The sequence below is a fragment of the Barbus barbus genome (genome assembly GCF_936440315.1).
Source record: "Barbus barbus genome assembly, chromosome: 5".
NCBI classification, from domain to species: domain Eukaryota; kingdom Metazoa; phylum Chordata; class Actinopteri; order Cypriniformes; family Cyprinidae; genus Barbus; species Barbus barbus.
The window spans coordinates 7,144,620-7,172,530 of NC_136733.1; the positions used below are offsets into that span (position 1 = coordinate 7,144,620).

Sequence of the window (27,911 nt, forward strand, 5' to 3'; positions counted from 1 at the left end):
ATTCAAGGGAAATCACTCTCATTTATGGCACATTCCATTAACTGAATTATCTGCGGCTCTGATGAATTGCTCAGCCATATTAATTACATTTGCATAATGTCTTTTCTGGTTCATTTCCGCCCTTACATGTGTTAGTAATTACTGAAGTGCCGGAGTGCCATGAACCTGCTGATATTTTTCCCCACAAAAACTTTACCTTCTTTGTGAGTTTGTGGTTTGTGTGAGACCAGAAAATAGTATAAAAGTTGCTATATTTCAAGTCTTCTAAAACCATACAACATTTTTATGTCTGAAACTTAATAATTATGCTGCTTCATTAACTTAGTTAAATCTCATTCAAAAGATTAAACCAAACATTAGCATGACACAGTCGGTCACAAGACACTCAGAGCCAATTGCATTTCACAATAAATCATGTAACACCTCTTCAGGCCAAAACTTTCACAACATTTGTGTTTGTGACTTGAGCATTGCAGCTGGAGATGGTGATCATTTTAGGTTTGTTCCTCACATACATCTATCGTTTGACTTCAAAAGACTTTAAATATTTGTAATTTGTGAGTAAATTGTGAGTGTATTATATCGGTGTTATATCCTATGTTTTACATTGAGAAATGTTTAGGGTTAGGGGTTGGGTTTAGACTATTTAGAAATGTCTAAATAGTCTAAAGTAAACCAAATTATTGTGGCTGTCTAAACTTAAAACAATATCTCTACATATATGACACGATTAATTAATTTCTTGAGGATAAATTGCCCATGCCCTTTGCATCTGTGTATTGATTCCAAAAGTTTCTCACTGAAAGCAATGGGGTTCTCTGCACTTTAAAAAAAAAGACTCTAAATGTGCATCTGTTGTGTTAAAAAGGGATGCCGAAGGGTCCAGACCAAACGTTCTTATGTGATGGGTTGGGAGTGAGAACGTATTGGAACAACTGCCTTAAACCACACCAAAAATATTAATAATACTGTGCTAACATGATGAGTAGATGATCAGCTATCTACCTTTTTCTTAGCAAGCCTTTAGATAATGGGAGGTACTTCCGGTTTGTGGAAGTTGGGGAAGACTGGAACAAATCATAAAGTTACACTACAAATAATCCTTTTCCATCAGTTTGACTGAATGAGCTGTATATTTTCCTTCACATTCTATTTTCAGAACGCTTGGTATTTTAATGTGATGTGATATTCCCAACATTCTTTTCCTCTTGATTTATTTATATTTTTTCCTTTTTACTCCACTGTCAATATGATAAAAAATATATACATATACTGTGCGTTTGTGGTCTGCTCTCCTGATTTAATTTACAATTCTATCCAATGAATAATCCAATGGAATGCACTAAGAATGTCTTACTTATTTTTCTTCAAAAATCCTCACGTCTCTTTCGTGGTTTGTTTGCACACAGATGCTTTAAAATGTAATTGTAATAAATATATTAGGCTACTACAATGATGTTTAAAGGGGACATCGGATGCCCATTTTCCACAGGTTAGTATAATTCTTTAGGGTCTTCATATAATGTCTGGAAAATACTTGGGTTAAAACTGCTCAGTGGTCGTCAAGTCAAGTCAAGTCACTTTTATTTATATAGCGCTTTTAACAATACAAATTGTGTCAAAGCAACTGCACAATATCAAAATAGGAAAATAGTGTCAATAATGTAAAATGACAAGATTAAACACTCAATTTTCATTTAAAGGCATTTCATTATTGAATTCAGTGATGTCATCGTCCAGCTCAGTTCAGTTTTAAATAGTGTCTGTGCAATCAGGTTGACGATATCGCTGGAAATGAAGTGTCCCCGACTAATCAAGCCAGAGGCGACAGCGGCTAAAAACCAAAACTCCATTGGTGACAGAATGGAAAAAAAACCTTGGGAGAAACCAGGCTCAGTTGGGGGGCCAATTCTCCTCTGGCCAAATGAAACAGCAGTTTGTTCCAACTGCAGGAAAGTCAGGTTGTAAGGGCTCATCTGGTTCCCATGGTCTTTTCCTGATGGCTGTCTAGGTGGCGGGGTCCTCACTGGGGATCTGTCTCTGGGGTTCATCTAGGTGTCCTGCTCTCCGCTGACGTTTAGGGCTGTAGAGGTCGTCTCTGGGTGCTGATCCACCATCTGATCTGGATACAGACTGGATCTGGTGACTGCAGTGACCATCTGGGCTGGATACAGTCCGGAACGGGTGGCTACGGTGACCTCGGAATAAGAGAGAAACAGACTAATATTAGTGTAGATGTCAATCCTCTTACGATGTAACAAGTACATTGTGTGTTATGGGAAGTGTTCCCGTTTCCGGTTGACCTATTTAATGCAGCCTAATAATCCTTTAACGGATTCGAATATTAGAAGCATTTTAGTGTGTTATGTGTATGCCAAGTAAAATAGATGGGTCTTTAATCTAGATTTAAATTTACAGAGTGTGTCTGCCTCCCGAGCAGTGTATTCCAGAGTTTGGGCGCTAAATAGAAAAAGGATCTGCCGCCCGCAGTTGATTTTGATATTCTAGGTATTATCAAATGGCCAGAGTTTTGACAATGTAATGGACGTGGGCATTTTGAACCAGCTGTAGTTTGTTTATTAAGCGTGCAGAACAACCACGCAACTAAGCATTACAATAATCTAACATTGAGAGGATAGGTGTCAGTTTAGATATATTTTTAAGATGAAAAAAAGCAGTTTTACAAATGCTAGAAACGTGGCTGTCAAAGGAGAGATTGCTATCATATAGCAAACCTAGGTTCCTGACTGATGACGGAGAATCGACAGAGCAGCCATCAAGTGTTAGACAGTGTTCTAGGTTATTACGTGTGGGGGTTTTAGGTCCAATAATTAACACCTCTGTTTTTTCAGAATTTAGCAGTAAGAAATTACTTGTCATCCAGTTTTTTACATCATACTGCTCAGAAAATCAAAACTGCTTGATAATTGAGGGGGGATTAAAAAAGGATTGAATGGATTTTTATCGGTGTAGGATGGTTGTGTCCACACACTGCTAAGACACATTTCTATGCAAATTTAAAAGTGAATTTTGCATCCGAGGTCCCCTTTAGGATGTTTATAATAATGCTGGCAATTGAATCAATCTTTAGGGGTTATTCAGGTTATGTTGTATAGTAATTTATTAATGATTTTACACTTTTAAATGCCCTTTTAATGTTCAGGGGTTGAAGGATGAATGAAATAATGTTTTTTTTTGTTGTTGTTGTTTTTTTAAGGCAGTACATAAGACAAAACATACATATAAATACAAAACATGTGAACACAAAGTTAGATGTACATGTAAGGTGTGTGTGTAACTATTGTGTTGAGTATGTGTATATCTCTATTATGCATTTCCTAATTTATATGTAGAACAGCCTCTTTGTAGAAGGTCGGAACAGAATGTTTATAGAGAAAAAGGGAGGGAAAGACATATATCATCATTTAGCATTATGGGGTGTTGGAAAAAGTTGGATATTCCTGAGTTAAAATGGCTTAGGAAATAGTACAATTCTGAGTTTAGCCTCCAGCTATGCACAACTTGCATGAATGTACTGGGATACTCAGCAAACAGATCATGCACAAAGGTTATGGCAAGCATACCGTAGCTTTTACTTTGGAGCGTGGCATACGGACAATTTATAGAGAGTGCACACTTAAAGAAATGATGTCCAGAAACAATGGAGAAAAGAAAAAAAAAATCTTCAATGACATATCCAAAGTCTCAGGAACTGGCTATTCTCAAACTCCGTTAGGCTCTTCCCATGAGCACCGACCTGGCCGGATCAATCGGTGTGGCCTGTCAGTTTTCATCTGTGTGATTTTTTCAGATGCAAAAAGGTCTCTGGCTTCATTACCCCTTGAGAGTCACTGAGAAGGAAAGAGGCTTACACAACTGGCCTTCAGCAAACTGCTAATGGCCTCTGCTTCTGAATTGAGCCTCATTGAGCTTTATTCCATTGTGTCGTTGTAGAGAGCAACACTGTTCGACTGCTTTTTCAGTGGCCTTGGTCCTAGAAGTATGATGTTTTCCTAAAATACATGTTTAATAGGTTCCAAACCAACCAACTTAACCAACAAACAAACTTCGATTTGAGGCAAAATTATGTTTATTTCTCTGGTCGATCAGTCTATTTTTATTTTTTTTCTCTGATGATTTAAAAATTTATCTGAAATCACATGACTTTTAGCGTCCACAGAAGCATATTTCCTAAAGTGTGATTGTCTTCTGGCCTCACTCATATAGTTTGACGACAGCACTGATTACCCCTGATAGATCCTTTTCACAAGAAGAGTTTGGTTAATGGCCTTTGTGTAATTATCTCCTCTTCGTCAAGCAGGCTCTCTTTACATATGTCATGTTTTAGTTTTTTTTTTTTTTTTTGTGTGAAGAGATGCCAGTGTTTGGCACTTCAAAACACAGGTACTGTAGTTAAAATAGCAGAGGCGTTGATGGATCACCATATGACATGAGAACGTGACGCTCTGGGTTTGTACTGGAAGATGAGAAAATGAACACCAGTGTGATGAAACTAATGATAATTCAGTTGAATGCATATGGAAACCTAGAGACATACAGATTTAATGAATCCATTCAGATTAATGCTATATTGAATTCATAGAATTAATAAATTGATTTTATTGTATCCTCAATGAGATTAATTAAATGTGGTTATCACCATCACATTTATTTAATGAATTGTCTTAATTTGACAGGATAACAGCTGATTTCTGATGATTTCTCGCTGAATCTCATTAATGAAGCAAAACCAGTTGAAATCCAGTTGCCAGAGCAAAACTACCTTCATGTCAAGAAGCTAATTATAATAGTTTGACAGATCATGTGGTGCGACTCACAAGCTTTGTCTCCTCTCAAATTAGGTTTAAATGAAATCTGTGCCACTGGCCCCATAAATACATACAAATTATGATATAACGTCGCTCTTATAGTGTGTTTGATGGTTGAGATTTGCCAGCGGTTTACTCATATGCTGCTAGTCTAACAGCTATATTTGTAATGGGGAAAGGTCAATATGTTTTTATAGGATCACTCATTCTTAAAAACCAAAAACTCCTCTTTCCAATCTGACCCTCTCTCCATTGCAGTCCTCACACCGTGTGTATGGAATTGATGCTTGTTCTTTAGGGAGTGATTCAGGACAAAATCTGCATTAAGAGCCAATTTAGCTGCAGAGTCCGACGTCCCGCAGCTCTGTATGTTATCAGTGTTAGAACCGCAGAGTCTCGGCTGGCATGCACACTGCAAAGATACATTCATATTTCATCCGGCCTGTGGCAAGAGAGGCTATAGATAGCAGACCTCCTCACTCAAGCAGAGCAGCAGAACAGAAAGAGAGCAGACGCTGCCAAAAACACAGCGGCTGGCTCTTGTCTACTGTACCGTGCTGTTTGTCTGCATCATTCAATTATTACATTTTAAATATGATCATTGAATCTAAAGATGGATGCTTGTTTGTTTTCTTCATCACAATATCACCAATAAGTGAACATGCAGGATACATTTTAAATAATTTCATGACTTTGGTTTGAGTAGATGTTGCCATTTTCTGTTCTTTTGATCTATTCATCAAATAATCCTGAAAAATAAAATGTATCACAGTTTCCACAAAAAATATGAAGCATTACAACTGTATTCAGCACTGATAATAATCAGAAATGTTTCTTGAGCAGCTAATAAACATATTAGAATGATTTCTGAAGGGTCATGTGACACTGAAGACTGGAGTAACGATGCTGAAAATTCAGCTTTGATCACAGGAATACAGTAAACAGTTACTTTAAATTGTAATACTATTTCACAATTTTACATTTTTGGCTGATTTTTGATCAAATAAATGCAGCCTTGATGAACAGAAGATAATAAAAATCATTGTGCATGTGTGTGTGTTTTATAAAAGAGAAATGAAATATTCATGAGCAAGTATTAGCATTTACATTAGTGTTAATGTAAATCGGAGCTGTCTACACATTGTGAATTCTGGTCCTATATTGGAACTATTGCTATAAAGTAACTGTGAAATGTTTCAATATGTGATGATGTGCAATGTCTTCTCATCTTTTAATTTAAATGGGATAGTGTTTAAGCTTAAATATGACCTAAAATAGAGCAGGAAAAGTGCTTTAGTCTTGAAAAACTGTATAAATCTTATGATTCTGAGCATCTGTTTTGCAAAAAAAATAAAATAAATAACTTTCCTTTAAATTACAACACAAGCATATTACATTTTTAAATGATTCAAAGGTCAAGCCATTTATTGATATGATAAAGAAGAATAACTCTGGAGAAATTAACATTTCTAGAGGTGAGAGGTTCAAAGACAAAACAAAAGCTGCGGTACGTCTACTTGTTTTTCACTTTGCTTTCTTTGTGGGGATGCTTATTCACGTCTTGAGGGCCTCTTCCATCGGTTTGGAAATTATAAAGAGACTAAAAGAGAGAAAGACATCATTTATTTTTTCATTTATATTTTATTTTTCTCCATAACATTTATATCTAATATTTATCTAATATTTTCAGTTAACAATATACATTGTATTACAATAGATCGAATCATATTTAACTTTTAAAATGTATTAGTTATATAGTTCATTTTGGCCTACACTTACCACGTGTAATAAAGATCATCATCTTTTTGAGTCTTCCTCTCTGATTGTTATGTTATTATAGTTACTGAGACTAAGGAGGCCAAAAGTGTTTCCTGATTAGAGTTTATCTGTGTTCTCATTGACAGCCGCTCTGCGGAGCGTTTATGGATTGACTTGGCACAGCGTTGATGGATGTTGATTGTGACAAAGCAGGAGGCAGCAGGCCAGTATCTGCTGCAGCCCTGGAGGAAACACTGCCCGTGGTTTTGTTGGCACGCTACTGGAGACAATCAGTCACAAATTTGATAAAATATCCTTCAAGCTTTTAAAGTATATTTACCCTATGGCAACTAAACTGAAAATGGTGGAGATCGGCTTCGGCTCTGGATTTATCTCTGTGTATTATCTCAATCTGTCATTCTGTGTGTAAATAAATAAATAAATAAATATGCTGAGTAATGAGAATATATTGGGAATCAAATTAGTGACACATTACTTATAATACTTAAATAAATAAATGAATGAATGAATGAAATCCCTACAAAGAAAGAAAGAAAGAAAGGATAAAGTTCTTAAAATAGGCATGCAAATTTATTTTTTATTTTTTATTCTTCATCTTCTACTTATTTTCTTTTGATTTTGGGGTGAAATGTTTTTGTGAAATTCCCCCATGGAATTATTGAAATTTTTATATGCACATCAGCCATGATCATTTTTCATGAAGTGTCTCTTTAACGGTATCATTACGGTCTGGGTCGGACCTAGTGAAGTCAATCCATAAATTACCATTATTTTACTGTACATCATTAGCATAAGTATTGTTCTCTGTGTCCTTACTATCCATGTTGAAGGACCTTCACTGTCAAGCACAAGAAAGGAAAGTGGGACAGAGTGCTGCTATAAAGTGGAGCGTTCAGCTATTCATGACCGCAACCTATTACACACAAATGCATTTAACAAACATCACCTTTTTTTTTTTTTTGCCAGTGTTTGTATTCAAGGTTTATAGTAATGTGGAAATTTGGGCTTGATCTGCACTTAACAGTATACATGCAGGCCAGTAGTGGAGCGGGACGACCGTGGGTAATATAAATAAACGTCTTTGATTGGGTCATCTTAAAAATTATTTTTCTTTAATAATATTGAAACAAGGCAAGATCAAAAATCAAACTCCTATTCCAATCAGGACAGGGTGAACCTAGGAGAAAAGAGACAGAGAGCAAACGCAACTCCACCAAAACATCCACATAGACGTGGCGGCAGAATAGATTGCCTTGTTTTGAAAACAGTTGTTTGTAGGTCAGGAAACTGTGCCAGGCCACCGCTTTAAAGAAATCATATATTCCCACCTCAGACGTAAAATACCAGGTCAAATATGCGCAAATATGAGTTCTTCATTGGCTGATTCATAAACAATTACGTGGATGATAAATATTTGGATAAAGCCTACACAAAATATCACAAGTTATTTACTGTGCAAGCAAACCCAATAGGGATACATTATTTCATGTCAGTGACATTTGGAATTTATGTACTTCATTTACACTTCCATTTAAAAATTCAAGGTCAGTTTTCAGATTTTTAAATAGAAGTCGAGGTAGAAGTCATTCACCAAGCCTGCATTTATTTAAAAAAAATACAGTATATTCCAAAAAAGTATTATTGCTAGCCAAAATAGCTGTTTTATGTGAATATATAGTAGAATGTAATTTATTGTTGTGATCGAAGCTACATTTTAGGCATTCAGTCTTCAGTGTCACATGATCCTTCAGAAATCATTCTAATATGTTTTATTTTGATTGGAAATCAAATATTGAAAACCCATGTTTTGCAAATATTGCTCCACGCTGTATCATTTTTTTTTTTTCAGTATATACAACTAACCTGAGCAGCGTTCTTAGTTAATAATGAGGGTGATTGAGTAGATTCTTACTAAAGCTGAAATAATAAGAATGGGAGGGTATTTGAATCTTATTTCAAAGTTAGATTGTCAAGATTAAGCATAAACCGGAAAATGAATATTTATAAAAGCAGTTCCAAAGTGAAAAATCATTAACACTGTGAAGAAGAAAAAAAAGTGTGCATGAGATGATGGTCCCCCTAATGAAACAGAAAGTATTTCATCAGGAAAAAGTCCCAGTTGTCTTGTGTTATATTAAACCTGTGATCCTGTAATTGGGCTCTGAATAATGAGCACGCATTAACTTTGAGTTCAGTTTATTATTACTGTTATTCAAGGATCCAATAGAAAGTGCCTCATTTAAACCAGTTTCCTATATTAGACTGAATGCATGGTTGCAGATGTTTCAGTTGTCACAACAAACAGAAGAAGTTGTCACCCATACAGCTCTTAAACTGATGACCAGATTGTCTCACATACCGCATCATTCAGTACAGCCATGCATGATATAGTATATTCATCACTCATCATTCAACAGTCCATATATATATGCAGTATATACAGTATATATAATGTAGTGGGGTGTGTGTGTGTGTGTGTGTGTGAGGGGGTGGGGGGGGGGGGGGTTGATTGCCTATAATCAAACACATCCAAATATAAATTAAATACATCCCTTGTAATCAATTGGCCAGTCAGTTTTGCCTCTCGCTTCTGTCACCATGCTGGGAATAAGTGCTGTCACTGGACACTTTCCCTGAGAACCTGCACTCACTGCTTCTCTGAGATTTTCTCAAATTGAATAAGTCACCGTGGGAATACACACTGTCGAGCATCAGACTTGTTTTTCTTGCTTCAGAGTGGGACAGCAGAGAGGATAGGTGGATGTAAACACACACAGAGAGAGAGAGAGATAGAGGAGAATGGTGTGTTGGAGGTTTGGGAGAGTCTGGCCTCCCTGTGGAGACACTCAACACAAAGAAATCAATTGAAATGGCTTCCTGGTGGACCTTCATCTCTCTGAGGGCTGTAATCGTTGTTTTATCCACATGATCATTGTGTTTGACTTTACACATTAAAGCCTGAATCCAGTAATGTTTATTGTCCTTTTGTCATTCCATTAACCTTCAGAAGACTAAAATAATGTGTTGTTATTTTCAAGATAACATTGCTTTGAATTCATAACAAAACATTTTCCAAAGCAGGCATTTCTTAACCTCAAAAAACGGAGGTTTCTTGGTTTTCCATTCTGGTCAATAGGGGATGTGCAGTGATGCCAATATTACCTGTATCTGTTGTAATAACAAAATCATCTGTGAATGTATCTGAGTGCAGCCTGTTTGAGGAGCAAGTGAGACTCATAAGTAGTACCTAGTCTAATATTACTTTTGACAATTATAGATAATAAACACAATAAACTGGATGTTTAGGGTAGAGTGGGGGGGAATGCCCCCATGGGGTAAAACATCACAGTTATATATGATATGAGAACAGTAGTGCCTGTAGATAGAGAGTAAGTGTTATTTAATAAAAATGTAATTATATTTTCAGAATTACATATTTTTTTCTCAAACATAGTGTGTGGGGTAAAATGCCAGGGGGCAATGGGGAATTACTGTAGTTATTCTGTTCTGAACATCGAATCCTTTGTTTTTCCATCAAATTAATTCTAACTGGTTGGCTGAATAAAAAATATTTGGACTTTATATTTGGACTGGAGTTAGCTAGCCAGTTATCATCACATTTTTTTTTTTTCAAATAGACTATTATAATTTTGTAATTCATAATTATTGATTTTATTTATATATATATATATATATTTTTTTTTTTTTAAGCTAAAACTACCTGTACTCTGATTTTGCTGTAAATGTTTAAAGCAAATTGCTTTGTCAGACTGGGGGGCATTTTGCCCCATAGGTGGGGTAAAACGCACCCTTGGCACAAATTTAATTTTTGTTAAAAATCTAATAACATGAAAACTCTGGACATTTTTCATACTTGGTTTATAATTTATGTCATTGTCACTAAAAATATGATACCTTTTCTGAACACATTTAACTTTTGTTTCACAGAAAAAAAAAAAAAAAAAAAAAAATCACACAATCCTTAAGGGGGCCGTTTTCCCCCACTCTACCCTAATATAAAAACAAAACATAAAGATAAAATGATAAAACATGCCATACATAAATATGTAGGTCTTCAGTGACCATTTTAATACAATATATCATTAAAATGTATGTTGATATACACATTATTATAAAATATTAATTCCATGATTTCAAGTTTTAATAAATCTGTCTGTCTGTCTGTCTCCCCATTGGCATTATTGGACTTGTCTTAAAATCATATATCAAATGCAGGTAAAAATCAGCTGTGGCGGGTAACGCTGTCAGATCACTAGCCAATTTGGCGGTTACTTTTCATAAGTTATGTTCACTCATTAATGTCTCGGGGAAGTTCATGCAGTTCAAGTGAAGTGAAGTGAAGTGAAGTGAAGTGACATTCAGCCAAGTATGGTGACCCATACTCGGAATTCGTGCTCTGCATTTAACCCATCCAACGTGCACACACACAGCAGTGAACACACACACACCGTGAACACACACCCGGAGCAGTGGGCAGCCATTTATGCTGCGGCGCCCGGGGAGCAGTTGGGGGTTCGGTGCCTTGCTCAAGGGCACCTCAGTCATGGTATTGAGGGTGAAGAGAGCGCTGGACATTCACTCCCCCCACCTACAATTCCTGCCGGCCCGAGACTCGAACCCGCAACCTTTGGATCACGAGTCCAACTCTCTAACCATTAGGCCACGACTTCCCCAAGCCAAGTCTGCTCAGGTTTAGCGCAAAAACTGAACTCAAGAGACAGCATGACATTATCGAGTATATTGCAAAAAACAAACAAAACACCTACAGAGTGCACTCATACAGGACATGATTAAGTTTGGTTAGACTAACTTAGTGCGCGTGCGCATTTAGAGTGCGTTCTTTCACTGCATGATTCAGTCTATTAATATGAATTCAAAATAATCACATAATTCAAGATAAGGTGGCAGAAATTGTATATATTTGTATAAATTCATATAGTTAATCAATATCACACGAAGAGTGGCGTTTTTTCTTAAAAAATCAGGTTACAAATGCGATATTGATTTTATACAACAGTTCAATAAACAATAAGTTAATATCAAGAGACTAGCATTTTAGACACCATTTTGGCTGTTTTTGCTCTATTCCGGCAACAAAAAACATTCCAAACACAGCCACAGCACTATTTTGCGTCTCTGAGCAACATGATGATGTTTTGTTCCTGAATGAATCAACCTTTTAAATGATTTGGTTCAATCGCAACGACTCAGTGACTTGCTGCCACCTGCTGGCGGTTTTAATTTCACATTTAAAGTATCTTTTCATTTTTAAAATAATTTCAAATATCAATATTCAACATTTCATGTTTAAAATATCAAAACATTATTTATGCATTTGTAACTGCAAGTTAAAGCGTTCCATGTCCCTCTAAGCTGCATTAACATGTCTAATAATAGTAATAATGCACTTCTGCTTCTCAACACACAAGCAACTGAGGAAAAAATTGAGTAAAACAAATACTTTTACATAAAGACATATCCATCATCGTGTGCACTGATGAAATATCTAATTTGATTTCAAACTGCATTGTGCTGCCTAAGCCTCATTCCACCCTGATGTTTCTCCAGTAAACATGACCCTTCATAATAACACTCCTAACCACAGCAGTTTGTCTGAGTGACTGTCACGCCAGCATTTTTCTGTCAGGTTACGGGAGCAGAGACGTTCAGAGATCTACCTCTAACCTCCACGTCTGTCACCATCAACCGACAAGCTCTCAGGAGAGGCGTTTATAGCATGCGCGTCTCTCACTGTCAATCCGATCGCCTCTTTATTATAGCTCTCATGCTCTTATGAGCAGCTGCCGGACACAAAGGCAGCTGGACGAGTGATTCTCCAGATTGTAACTGACTTTGACCCTGATTGTGTTTCTTTCTGAATTATGGCCATCCGTCGCTTCTTATGTCTTAGTGCTCAGCGAGTAGTCGAGCGGGTAATTGACATTCTTCTAGCTCGTTCTCCTGTGTCACGCGGGACCCATCGCCATGTAATAGACACAGTAGTGTACACAACGCTTAAGCTCCAACAAACAGCCCAGGCCTGTCCACGTCCATGCGGGTTTGGTGGATTATCTGAAGGGTTTGCTGGCAACGCTCCACTGAGATCAAGCTCTAGACCTGCACACACTTCTATTGGCTGTGTCCAATTCCTAAAGACACTGTTAACCCACAGTCACGGCTGATAAGGGAGGCAGGGAGATAAGATGAGAGCGAAGGGGAAACAAAGGGCGCAGGGCTTCAGAGGAGCGAATGGATTCGCCTTCAAACAGAGCTTTGGTTACGGTCGTGCAGATCACCGTTTTTATCTGTGATCGCAGAAGTAACTGGCAGGTGCTTATGACTGAAATTATTTTGTAGCAAAGGTGACAGGTCGAAATTTCCACATTACTCCACACTTCCTGGACAATCTTCAAATAATTGCTTTTAAAAATGTCATCTTTGGCAGCACGGCAGGGGGCCAAAACAAACTAAATATTGGTCTAGAAAACCACTATTGACTGAAATAATGGTGGATTTGACAGAAACACAGACGAGTCACACTGCAAATACATTGATTTCAAAACAAATCAAAAGTTTGGTGACAGTGAGATTTGTTTTGTTTTTATTACTTTTATTCTGCAAGAATCCATTAACTGACAGTAAAAGACATATTAACAAAAGATTTATCATTCAAATGAATGCTAAAACTTACTGTTCATCGAAGAATATGGGGGGGGGGGGTATTACAGTTTTCAAAAAGGTCTGAATGTGCAAGTCAGTCATTAGATTAGTTATTAAATAATGTATGTTCTATGAACAAATAAATAATAGATAGGTTGGATATTTTTCTTTCTTTCTTCTGAAAATATATATTAATCAAAAGTGGCAGACATGTATAATGTTACAAATAAATTTCAAATAAATGTTGATCTTTTAAACTTCCTATTCGTCAAACAGTCCTGATGGAGAAAAAAAATTAATAATAAATTAAATATAATCAAATATAATAAAAAAATATAATGATTTTTGAAGGAACGTGACATTGAAGACTGGGGCGATAATGCTGAAAATGTAGCCTTCCGTCACATTAATAAATTACACGCTTACTTATGTATTCAAAAGAAAGCTGTTCTATTTAAATTGTATAAAATAACTGTTTCACAATATTGCAATTTTTTACTATATTTTTTAATCAAATACTGTAAATGCAGCCTTAGTGAGCAGAAGAGTTTTCTTTGAAATCTGTGTTCCTGTGTCCTGTGAATTTCTGTATTATGGAGTTTTGTGGTGGTGTTCGGGTTCCTGCTGCTTGACTGCCTGTAGTTTTCTCTAACGTTTATTCCATGTGGTCTTGAACTCCTGTTGCTTGGTGTTTCAGGCTAAGCAGAGCAGATAAAAGATGCAGCTTTCCTTATATAAAAAAGCAGGCATGCTCGTACTTCTGATATTAAGTTGTTCATCTTCTTGAGAGATCTCTCTTTCAAACCCATGCATACATCTTCCCTCATTTCCCCATAGCAGCAATTATGAAGATAGAGGAGTTAGGGGTTTGCTGCTCTTGCTGTTAATCTAAGTCAGTCTTTTTGCAGACATCTGTGTATTTTACCACTCATTTTATTTATTTATCTATTTATGCACAAGGTGGCTACAGGAAAAGTATAATAATCATTGAGGTTTTTAGCAACGTAAAGGTTGGATTAGACTACACGAATAAAACTGTAGTTATCATACACCTGGCAACGTTGTAAATTATTACAGAGACAAATCATCAAATGCATTAAAGGAGTCATGAAATACAGGTTTAAATGTATGCTTCTCAAGGTTAGTTTATTGCAACAAAAGTTCCAATATTTGTAAAAAAAAAAAAGATATTTTCCCATCCTCATTTTCATTCTCTATGAAAAACACAACAATTTAAGTGGCATTATCTCTTGCACAAACTGAAGTAAACACCCACTGCTGTGACGGGCTAACTTCACATTGTAGCCTCACCCTCCTTTAAAGCATGACGTGGGTTTTGAAATCCGAGCTGGCAAGCATTTGTAACAGCCATATATTTTTGAGTCTTGAGTTGGATCTTGATGCAGAATAAATTAAAACAACGCAACCACAAATACTGCAACAGCTTGGTAATTGCTTTTACTTGCTTCATTCCTTAATTTCCATTATAAAGTTTTAAAAGTATTATTACTCCTTGTATTACAAAAGATGAATACAATAAGCTATAACTGTTACGGGGATGACGAGACGTGAGACATGCGGATAAAAATATAGCTCAAGCAAATATTTCTGATCCGATTATGTACTGATTTTATTAGCAACACTCAAATAATGATTGAATTAAATGCGGATTTTACGTTTATTACAAACACACTGTAAAATTAAAAATAGATTCACTTACCTGTGTTGCCTCCAAGGACATAATGTCTTTATTGAAAAATAAAATATGTTTTTATGAACCAGCAGCATGTTGAGAATAATTCATAAAACAGTCAGTTGTGAAACATGAGGAACAAAGGAAAACATTATTTTTCATTCACTCAAGCATGCCATTAAAAACTGTTGGGATCTTTACGAAGGCTTTGCAAAATTTATTTACATCCACTAAATTTGATGGTCTTACTCAACATCTTTATCCAGCAGCAGTATGGCTCTTTTGATTGACGGACAGTTGTTCAGAACACTACTTCTTAATTACATACAATGATGACATGTCTAGGGCACGTCAAGATGTACAGTAAATAGTGACTGTGTTATGGAAGATGATCAGATATTTTGGTTACACTTTTTAATAGTTCACTTTAGACATTCTACTACAGTAACTCTACCTATTTCTGTTTATCCGTCAACTAACTCATTAATTTGCAACTGCATGTCAACTAACTCACGTTAGAGTATTAGGAGACGGTTAAGGTTAGTAGAATGTATGTTGGGGGACCATCAAAATAAAGCATTAGCAGACATTATAAGCAGACAGTCGTACTCTAAAAATAATGACCGCATATTGCATATTACCACAATATTACATTACAATATTGTGGTGCTCCATGAACAAGTAACAAATTGCATTACTTAGTTGCTTTTTATGGAAAGTAATGCATTTACGTTACTTTTGTGTTATGTTTTTTCACCTGGTCTGGGCTTGCTTATTTGTTTTTTAATAAAAGCCAAATGTTCTGAAAAGTTTTGGCAACTGTAGGGGCCCTTTTACACCAAAAGTGAAATTAAGAATCCTCAGTGAGTCAGTGAATAAATAGGAAAACAAAGTAACTTGCGTTACATATTTGAAAAAGTAACTCAGATATTTAATTGTAAATTTAAAGTAATGTGTTATTTTACTAGTTACTTGAAAAAGTACATTAAGTTGACTCACGCAGAGAGTAGTAGTGTTGTTGTCTGGGTTGGAGCAGTCGTGATGTGCGATCAAAAGCACAGAGGAGTCCAGACGATCATGGGGTGCTGTATGACCCAGTTCAGGCTAAAACAGAAAATTAAAGTGTAAGTCAGTTAAGAGTGTGCAATTTTTTCAGCTTACTAGCTGAATTGGGACAAAATTGCCAATGAGTCACGTGATTCTGTTTACATGACTATAGAGCACAGCAGTCAGGATCCGGAAGTAAAAACTTCATAAATTTTCTCCATAGGAAAACTGATTTTTAACAATAACTGATGAACCCTGAAAGATAGACCTGAGGTTGTTAATTTATTGTGCATGCTTATGTTGAACCCATCCTTTCATGTTAATGAACATGTTTAAAAACAGAATTCATGGTGAAAACTACATTACCCACGATACTGTACAGAAAATTCCACCAATCAGAGAGTCACATCAAACAAACCATGCCAAAAGAGTTAGCCCGCTCAATCCCATTGGCAGAAACTTAAAAAAAAAAAAAAAAAAAAAAATGAAGGAGAAAAACATTTCCGGAACCAATGCCTCTGATGAACTCTCTTACATAATCAGGAGCTGCAAATATTTTGTCATATTCAACATCAGTGTTGTTATTGTTCAGTTCGCATTCCCAAAACTAAAGTTGCATGTTCCATTGATCAGTGTTTAGTGTGGTCAATAAAAATTCAGTTTGGCTGAACAAATTGTCCTATCTTGGCTGTCCTGAATGATTTTGCAAGTGGACTTTTAAATCAACTGCCAACTAAACCCCCAAATCCCATTTAAACACAAATGACGGGATGGCCCTTGAAAGGCAACAGATTGCATTTATTAGCACCCAATCGATAAACTGTCACAGCACGGGCAAGACGGACACACAGCAAACCATCAGCAAAAAACGATCGGCGTCTGAGGAGCGCGACACACAGCCTCTGACTCCCAACAGAACAAACATGGGCCGTGGACATGAAATATGCAGGAGTAGTTAACCTCCTATGTTGCGGCAGGTACTTCTCAGTCACGGCAGGTCGGGTCTTAAGTGGATCCTGGCCAGCCTCGATTTGTTTGGTTAGCTGCGGCTGGATTAGCCATGAGCACAGTCAAACACCCAACAGGGAAAACTGAGCATTACTGCATCTTTATGGTCCTTTACTCCCAGTGCTCTTGCTTAGAGTTAGACTGTCCAGTTTTTTGAAAGTATTTTACCCATCAATTTTCACATTCATGATTTCAAACAGTTCTTCAGTAAGTACGTAATTTTAGGCCATGATTCAAACCAACCAGCTCATTCCAATCACATTACAAACTTCAATCACATTATTTCAGCCTTTCTACTTTATTAAATACTATTATTTATATAAAATATTATTTATTGAAAAATAATATTTAATAAACAACAACCATCATAAAAGTTACTGGACAATTCGGTCAACGGTACAAAGGCAGTGCGCTGCTATACAGAATTGAATTTACATAAACATGAGATTTTGTCAAAAATCTTCTCTGGAACAAATAATAGATTAATGAGAGCAAAGAAAACCATTAGATTTACCCATAATGAATTATTGTGTAACCACTACAGAGACATCAGAGCCAGCGGTAAGTTGCCGAGGTGAGGCGCTCTCGGGTGGCTTCATGAGTGCAGAACGCTGACCATCTGGAGCTCACGTGTCTATTTAAAAAATTATACTGGATTTGGATGTCCGCCATGACACTCAATGTAAGAAGCACCGCAAGCGGAGTGATTCGATTACAAATTGTGATACTCTGATATCTGATATCACTCTAATATTGCACTCTTATGAGCCAATCAGATCTTTTTTTTTCAAGTAATATCACTCAAACTGCAGTTGGGTTGTTTTGATTAAGTAATAATAACTCAAGCAAATACAGGTACCTTACAAAATTAAGTTGATTGAAAGTTTTTTTTTTTTTTTTTTTTAGCAATAGCAGATAACTTTTTTTCAGTGTTAAACAAAAAACACTTGTTTAATCTTTGTAATCTCTTCAGCAGGCAATGTAGACACCTGACAAATGTTGTTGTTGTGAATACAAGCAATACAGGGAGCAGCTTTTCCCTCACCACTGTAATGTGCTGCTTTTGCAAGGTTCTGTGAAAAAAAAAAATAAAAAAAATCTGCTTTTATTTTCCTTTTACGCTCTGAGGAAGATATCATGGGTTCATCACGTTCGTCAAAATTGCCCATCCTCTATCACTTAGTGACTATAGCAGCCTTGTCACCTAACCTGAATACAGCGCGCTGATTCACTAAAATGGACGTATCGGCTTCTGTTCACAAACAACAAGGGCGCTTGTTGGCTTCTGCTGTAAAACGTGAACTCGCGATGCCTTGACAGTGAACAATACTGTTTTTTTTGACTAAATGTGTTTAGGGTTCAGATTGTGCTATATGTGGAAAATAATGCACAGGAGTCAGTTTTTTTTTTTTTTTTTTTTGGGTGGTGTTTATCATTTTTTGCAAATTAACTCTTCATATATTAGTGTAGATTATAAAAAATTAAATGAAATAAATAAAAGTGCATGAATGAACTCTTCATCTCATGATGCACTGGAAATTGCATGGCGTATTTTGAGAAATATTTCAATCCAGTTGCACAGCCATTTCAGTACAGCCGTCATCATTTGCAATGCTTCATGGGAATGGGCAGTCACTGATGAGCTATTTTACCATAATTTGCATTTCTATGGATCTCTTGAAATCAAAAGCATTCTAGTCCTACTGAAGCATTATTTCTTATATTATCAGAGCACATCACATGATTGGTATCATCCAAAGATTTTTGTTTAAAATCTATTTCTCTATGGAGAAAATGAATGGGATTTTTTACTTCTGGAGCCTGAATGTTGTGCTTAATTTTAGCATATTTGTGCTTCATGGCTGAAACCTCCCAAGAGAAATCTCACTAACTTCAAAAGCCTTTGGAAGTGGAACTTCTAGTGTGAAAATGGCCATTGCCAACCTGAACTTTGTATTTTTTAGTGTAATTATTTTTCTGCTTTATCCTGCTCAGTGGAATGAAGACGTCCAAGCCTCTTTTGGATTGCCAAATACACAATAAATGATAAATTAATTTGGAGAAATTAGCATTTTTACAATATTGTTAGGCCTCAGTGAGAGTTTAGTGAAATTAGAGTTCAGCAGTATCGACACTGACAGAGCATGTTAAAATTGAATTAAGTCGTTTTGTCTTCAGTTGTCTTTGTTGCGGGCCCACTCTGGAGAAAAAATATTTGACTCAACGTCTACCACTGTGCTGCACATATAAAAGAACACTGCTGTTAGATGCTTTTCTAAACGCTGTTCGAAGCTGTTAAGAGTTCCATTGATTTCGGTTTAGTAGCAGGTATGCTGACCATCATTTAGCCACGTTCCTCCATCAGCATACTTGTTGCCATGGCAACCATCCCCAAGTAACTCATCCCACATCATGTCTGCCTTGATCATCAAAGATGCTCCACAGCTTTTTGAGATTTTCCTAAACAACAATGGTGTTAATGCTGGACGATAATATACAGTAGTTACATTTTGTGACAATACAAGTTATCAAGTGGTTGACAATCTCACTGGATATCTTCATTCTCTGTAAACTCTAGAGATGGTTGTGCATGAATATTCCAGTAGATCAGCAGTTTCTGAAATACTCAGACCAGCACGTATGGCACCAACAATCATGCCACATTCAAATTCACTTAAATCAGCTTTCTTCCCCATTCTGATCTTCGGTTTGAACTTCAGCAGATCGTATTGATCACATCTACATGCCTAAATGCAATGAGTTGCTGCCATGTGTTTGGCTGATTAGATATTTGCATTAACGGGCAGAAGTCACTTTCAAACCAAGCAGCTTTCTGTTGGTCAATTCTGTGAATTTGCATGACCAACCTGATCCTGTGGCAAAATCTTGCAGGGAAATCCTTCACCCCCATGAATAATTCATGGTCGGGTGGATTCCTATTGTAATGAATAGATTTTGTCTATGAAAAGTTGGTGAACAACAATAAATGTGACTTCATCTTTATAGAGAACCTTTATTTGTAAGAGTGTTTGCTGGCTGGCTCCAAACTCATGTAAAATAAAAACAGCAAGCAACTTATTCTGTAGTGCAGAGATGAGATTCTTTCACAGCAGGTTTTTCCACAGCGATCTTATGAACAGTATCCACACATAAGTGTGACACTTAACATTAAACAAACAGCTGCTAATTAGACAGAATGACACACACTAGTGAAACTGAGCAAAATAAATAACCAGTCGCTCACTACAGGGACCTCGGCCTCATCCATCTGCAAACTTCTCCATCAGGGGGCCTTCAACATAAAGGCACACGATACGGCAAGGAAATCACCCCTGTCCAGAGCCATTGTGCCTCCGCGGAGAGAGCGTCCCTCTACATATCTCAAGTTAATTGAAGTTGTGATGCAGCACCGGCTGTAGGGAGTAGTGATGTGTCTTTGTAATGAAGCTGGGAGATAAATTGTTTGCGACTTTTTGAGGCATCCCATCCCACTCCATCTCTCTGTTTCACCTCCTCCCACTCCTGGAGCAGACAATAAGAGGGGAAGTTTATTTTTATATATTATGCCTCTGCTGTGGTGCAAATGGGCCAGAACATGTTGAGATGGGTCAGCGGCATCCCCTGAGGCAATCTGATTTGCTGCCAGTTGGAAATACAATACAAACATTGCAGCGTTGTGGGCATCACACCGCCTGTCTGTTTTTGCTTCGGCCCCCTGTTTGGAAGTACTGTTGATTGAACGGGGGGCCAAAGACATTTACTAAAATCAGTGCAGTGACCCGCATGAACTCCAACACATGCTCCCCATCCATGCGGAAATGTAATTTTTTATTTATTTATTTATTTATTATTTCTTTGGCAAGCTAATAAAACACTTTAAGAGTTGCTCGCCATTTGGCATCACATGGTTTTAGTTAAATTGTCAAAGTAATGGCCCATGTTTTATCTAAACACACAACTAACAGATTTATAAAGTCAAGCATTTAGACTTTCAAGCTCTACGTTTCAGTAGAATGAGGTGCATTGAAGAGATTAGTCACTTTCAATGTGGCATTGTAAAAAACGTTTTGTGCACACACAACTGGCAAAAGGTAGTAATTCACTGCCATTAAATTTATTTTGGGCCTTTTGGACTTTTTCTGCAGAGCTTTGACCCTACAGGAGGAAAAGAGAGTATTGTGGCATGCCATGACTTTTGTTCTCACGTTAAGAGCAAAAGGTCTTAACTTGAGCAAACTGCTGAAGAGGAAACTATCTTCCCCCATAGCCTGCATTTTTTCCACATTCATTATCCTTCTTTCCAAAATTCACAGATCAAAGCTCGTCTGTTCATGATAAGAGCAAAGAGGTGATGTGGAGCGATAAGACAGTGGACAGGAAAGGAGAACATGTTAAAGACAGGATAAATGAAGTTCTAGAGATTGTGCATAACTCATATGCCCTCATTTCTCTTTTAAGGACAAAGCATTTACTGAGTAAATCATCTCACAGCCTTTATACTCATTTATCTTTTTTACACAGGAATAGATAAGCATGACTTCAGCATTTTCGCTCATGTAGTAAATCATGCGCTGCCCTATAACGCCTTTCAGCAGAGGTGTGTGTCTTCCGGTGTCTCACAGGTTTTTGTGTGTGTTTGTTTCAGCGCTGGACCCCAATCAGGAGAGCGTAGAGGCTCTGATGCAGAGGTTTAAGGAGAGTTTCCGGACCAACACCACTATGGAAATAACACACTTCCAGAACGTTACACACAGCTCCTCCACTGGCCGCAAGAGAGGACCAGCTCACACCAGAGGTTTGCAATGCGCTGAACCAGTGACACACTCCAACATCATCTGTTGTTGGGGTTGCTCATGATCAAGAGTGTCCCATTAATATGTGTCCCTTATTTCTGTCAAATGAGCCACTGATGCCAATCATTCATGATTTAATCATTCTTTTGAGTCCGTTCTTTCTTTTCGGTGAACTGGTTGAATATGTTTGAACCACTCTCTCACTGAATAATACAGCCTTCCCCTGGCCACAGGTCTGAGATAAACAGAGGAGGCACTTTACTTCCCCCCCCCCCCCCCCCCCCCCCCCCCCCGCAGTTTAACACATTACAAATATTTAACTAAATTAATGCAGCATCCTTTTTTTTTTTTTCCTGGCATCCTTTGGCTAGTGTTACAGTAGATTATATGAACACACTATCAAGCACGATAGAGCGCAAAATATAACTTAATTTGCTACCGGCGCACTGTCTGTGAAGCAGCTCTCTTTGTGAACACAGGCATCTGACACGTGTTCAAGCACAGTAATCCACTTCAGTACCGCATTGAGTTCACTTTCACCGTTCAATAAACAAAAACACACAAAATTATTTCAAAATGGCCATTTTTAAAAAGTCTTACATGCCAGAAAAGAGTTGGAAAAGAATCAGATGAGTGTCAGATCCACATCATGTGCATCACACTTTAAAAATACAGCACCGCTTTTAACACCGCACCTGCTGCAGTCTGTCACTGATGCAAATCAAAGAACAAGAGAAAAAGAGAAAATACTTCTGATTACTAATTTGCTTCTGATGCTTGAATAAAGATTAATATATTTTCCATATATAGTTTATGCATATACAATTTACAGTTTAAATTAAAGATGTTATATTTTTAAAAGCCTAATTCAAATGTTCCAAAAAAACTGTAATGTACTGTAACGTTGAATGGCTAAAATTGAGGAAAACCAAACTACCATTTTTTTTTTTTTTCACAACAATCGCCACTGTATGTTTGAATACATGTCATTACCTAACTGGATGATTTTCTCTGTACATATCTGCCAAATGGACACCGATATCTGCCAAATCACTACCGATAAGCTACTCCTAAATGTAATGTAGAATTGTTTTTTTTTTGTTTTTTGTATCAATTTCTATCATAAAAAGCACTATACAAATAATTGTAAATTGAATTGAATCAGTAGAGGTATTGGTTCTACCAAAAAAAAAAAAAAAAAGTTTGTACACACTTTATTTTAAGGTCCAATTCTCGCTTTTAACAAACAATTAACTATGGCTTTTGCCTACATTAATCCCTAATCTGCTGCTTATTAATAGTTAGTAAGGTAGATGTTAAGATTATGTATTGGGTAGCATTAGGGATGTACTGTAGAATATGGTCATACAGAATTTGTGCTTTATAAGTACTGATAAAGTGGGGAAGTCGTGGCTAGAGAGTCGAATTCGTAATCCAAAGGTTGCGGGTTCGAGTCTCCGGCCGGCAGGGATTGTAGGTGGGGGGAGTGAATGTCCAGCGCTCTCTCCACCCTCAATACCACGACTGAGGTGCCCTTGAGCAAGGCACCGAACCCCCAACTGCTCCCCGGGCGCTGCAGCATAAATGGCTGCCCACTGCTCCGGGTGTATGTTCACTGCTGCATGTGTGCACGTTGGATGGGTTAAATGCAGAGCACGAATTCCGAGTATGGGTCACCATGTGTGCGCTGTGAATATGAATGAGGAAATATAGAATGAAATACAGGTGAAAAGTCACACGAGAGGAGTCCTCTATCACTCTGTGACTGGCTCATTACGCTTGCAGATTTGATAATGCTCAACTCTTATGCTCAAAATGCTTTGCGAATCAGCCTGAATGAGTCAAACTAGTGGAAATGGACAAACTATTTACAAAGTAAACCACATGTTCAAATTAACTTGATCTATGAGTGAGCTGGCTTTCAGTGAGCACTCAGCTGTGTGCAACCATCATTAACAGAGAATCTGGTGATTTATAGTTGGAAAACAGTCTTTGTTGTAATATATATATATATATATATATATATATATATATTTATTTATTTATTTATTATTATTTTTTATGTACAATCATTATAAATATGATATTAATGTTTGGTTATTGATAGTATAATGTAATTGGTATTCCAGTAACACTGAGCAAACATCAAAGTTAAATGCACCATCAATTTGAATAGAACTAAAAACCCAACACAGATGCAACTTTACCTCATCATTTCATAAATTCAGCACACACCACTGACGCCCTATAAAGTCAGAGCTTAAAAACATCCCATCCCATTAGCCTCAGTGCTCAGCCACAATTTACCAGTGTGAGTCTCCACCCTGAAATTAAACCCGAGTGAATGTGTTGTCTGCTGGGTTGGAGCGCTAAAATACAGAAGCGTGAAAAGAATCCATTTTAAACTCCTCACCACTCCAGCTCACTTTCTTGGGCTCGTTGAAATAAAATCTTTCCAGGACCTTTAATTACTACCCACAAAAAAAATGCCTTCGGCACAGATTTTTTATTTTTTTTCATTCCCTGCATCCATTGAGGATAACAAACAGGCTAATGGGACGAACTCTGGCGCAGAGCTGGAACTCAATTAAAGCGAGAGGAAGTGAGAGTTCACCGGGCCGCTATGAGTAGATTAGGCCTTTACAGAAATAAAAAGCCACCAAATGAATCAAACACACGGTCAAATATTACATGAGATGGGGGTCAGTATGATAAGTTAATACCGCTGCGCCTGACGCTGCATTCTGCATGGAGAATTTCTCATTTTCTCTCATGGCTTGTGATTTTGCTTTCCACACAATTCCTGCTCCACATTTGCATATATTTACACGCAGTTTTGGTCTCTTAAGTAGATTAAGACTCAGAAAGGTTGAGCGAGGGGAGCTGCTTATGCCAGTTTTATGGTCAGAGATGCCTGACATGCATTCAGCTGGTGTAGAAGTTTTTGAGGCTTGTGTGACCTTTCGTTCTCATTCAATGAAAGCATATTTTGACTAAGGGCTGTCAAACCCTGAAAAGTGATAAAATAGCATCATAAAAGTACAATAAAATTGTCCATATGACACATGTGCTTTATTCTGAATTCATACGAAATATAGGTGCTTGTATACTGAAAATCGTATTGCTCTTCTACAAATTCACATTTGGTTACATATTGTTTGCTATCTTTGAGCCCAATCTATAGTAAGACATTTTGCGATAAGTTTGACCTTATGAAAAATAAGTACACTTTTTAGCATAGCTTTAGTAGAAATATTAATTGAAAGATTATACTTAAGTGCAAACTTAACAATGTTTTCAGACACTAAACTGCAAGAAAATTAGAATTACTGAAAAAAAAATTTAGGTAACACTTTATTTTAAGGTGTCCTTGTTACACGTTACATGTACTTACTATTAAAATAACAATAAATTATGCGTAATTACATGCAAGTAAACCCTAAAACAAACCCTAATCCTAACCTTAACCATATAGTAAGTACATGTAGTTAATTACTATTACTCAGTATTTAAATGGATAAATACACTGTAACAAGGACACCTTAAAATAAAGTGTAACCAAAATGTATTATAGTTTGTATATAATAAATGCAATTAGCTGAGTTTTAAAATGTTTTTGACTCGCTTAAGTAAGATGCAAGTATGTCTTTTTTTCATATTTGCTATTTCATAATTATTTATATTATCTAAGGAATATGCTTACAGTGTATTACTGAATGTACTGACAAGCATTTTAAGATAAACTAAAATATACATTAATGTAATTTCTATTGGAACTTGTCTGCCATGCATTTAAATTTGTAATTAATGTACAGTAATGATGAAGTTGCAATATAGTTGAAATATATTAACTTTTAATATAATATTGAATAACATATTAGAGTTATAAATCATAATCAAGTGCTTTACATGCTAGCATGTTGATCAACACATCAAAATAAATGTTTTTTATTTTAAAACATGAAAAATTATTTAAAAAAAAAAATAGGTTGTACTTAAGTATGTCAGGGAACATCACTGAAAGCATTTGTCTTTAAGTACGCTTAAATGGTCATCTATTTAATTACTATATTATGTGCAAATACTTTATTTATTTATTATACTAAGTGCATGCAAGTATAATTGAGTCCACTTCTTTTTCACAAGGGTGTGCAAGCTCATAGAGAGCCACATCAGGGGAAGATCTTAAACAGTGGCGACTGGGTGAAAATTTCCTAGGTAGAGCTGTGTCACATCCAACAATTTCAGCAAACATCCCAATATGAATTAATGCTAAACAGGTAAAGAAAAAGTTTAAGAAAAAAAAAAAAGATTTAAAATATTTTCATTTTACATAAATATATATATTTTCTTTGCAAGTTCAGGATTAAGTTTGAGGATGGTTCTCCCAGTTTTTTTTTTTTGTTTGTTTTTTATTTAGCAGTGGCTCTTTTGTGGTGACAGAGAAATTGCCCATTTCTGACAAGATTTGAGGACACGGATTGGCTAAATTGTATGCCATGTCTTGAACATTTTGAAAGCAATTGGCTAAACTGCTACATAAACCCACCTCCTGTTGGTGATTTCTCGATCTATTGCCCTAGAACCCTCTATTGACCAGCTGCCACTGATCTTGAACTCTTTCAAATTTGGCTATTTATTGCTTAATTTAAGGAGACTGCTGTACAAGTTCAGTTTGCTGATTTTAATAAGCGTCATCAAGCTCAGCGTGAGGTTTCTATTTGTATGCCCTCAGAGTCAATTAATTACCATTGTGAATCTTTAACGCCATTCAACCAGAGTTATTTTCCAAAACAAGACAAGACGGCGAGAGCATTCTCGGCTGGTGTCAGTATGGTTATGCGTGTTGGCAGACACAGATATGAAGTGTCTCTCTGACAGTGATTAGCTATGCTAACGTGACCCGTGCCACTGCAGGGGAGAATACCATCTGTGTCCAAAGCCAAGAGGTCTGACACCAGCACTCACACTCCTGACACTAATTATTCAGGGCCTCTGTCACAGACTGGAGAAGCAAGTTGTGAAGGAAATCCAGATGTTATTTGAGTCTCCTCAATATTTGAAGGAATTTCAGATTGATAATTTTTTAAGGAATCTTTGGTCACACTTCATTTTAAGGTCTAATTCTCACTATTAATTAACTATTAACTGACTTTTGTCTCGATAAACTCCTAATTTGCTGATAATTAATAAGTGTAATTAATAATTAATTAATAGTTAATAAGCTAATTGTTAAGTTTACTGTAGGTATGTGGTAGGATTAAGAGGCCAGAGTCATCCAGAGTAAGGCATATGAGCTTTATATGTAAGATGTGAAATGATCTGCCCATAATATCAAAGTCCAGGAACACAAAACAAATGCCATGCAACAAATCAATAAACTTAATTTTGAGAAGACATCTCCAAAGAGAGCAAACAACCCCTTGCTCATTTGCAACCCCCTTCTTCTCTCTGCCGTCTACCTCTACCTCTCCCTATTTTCCTCAAAAAATATTTCACTCAAAATTCAGTAAGAATATGTATGAACATGTATACAACATATTATGTATCTTGCGAATCTGTTGTTTTTGCCCTTCATGTTTAGGATCGTTCTAAAGGTCTCTGTGCAATTGATAAAATGGTCTCAATTTCACAGCAGTCACTTACATTATGAGACAGACTGAAAAGTTTGTAGATTTGTGTTTTGCTGCTGAGTGGTGTGTCTCCCTCAGGGTCTTTGAGAATGTTTTCCTATTTCCGGCCAGGTGTGATCCTGGGTCACGAGATCCTAACAAACCAAATAGTCTTTCATTTTTTTACAACTGATTTGAAGATTTGTTTGTTCTGGTCTGGCTATATAAGTGAAGTGACAAAACACTACTTTGGGATTCTGTAGCCAGAAAATCCCTGCAGCATATGTGAATATGGAGCTCTGCACTAGAAGTCGCATGCTGCTGTGTCTCTCTGCTGTCAGGTATGCATCTCTTAGATTAATCTTTGAGCAAGTGATGTTATGTATTTACCTGAATTGGAACTGAATTTAATTCTGAATTGGCTTCTAATTGTTTAGTTATGTAATTGGCGTGATACATTTTTACCTGA

At 36.7% G+C, this 27,911-nt stretch overlaps 1 protein-coding gene across 1 annotated transcript in view; it reads left to right on the forward strand.

Annotated features, from left to right (window-relative positions):
• LOC306869424 (astrotactin-2-like) overlaps positions 1 to 27,911 on the forward strand; it is a gene marked incomplete at both ends in the record, with an annotated part of 458,741 nt that overhangs the window by 156,296 nt on the left and 274,534 nt on the right. Inside the window, one exon of the mRNA XM_079416194.1 lies at positions 21,683 to 21,832. Within this exon, the coding sequence (XP_079272320.1) occupies positions 21,683 to 21,832 (150 nt within the window). The remainder of the gene's footprint in view (positions 1 to 21,682; positions 21,833 to 27,911) is intronic.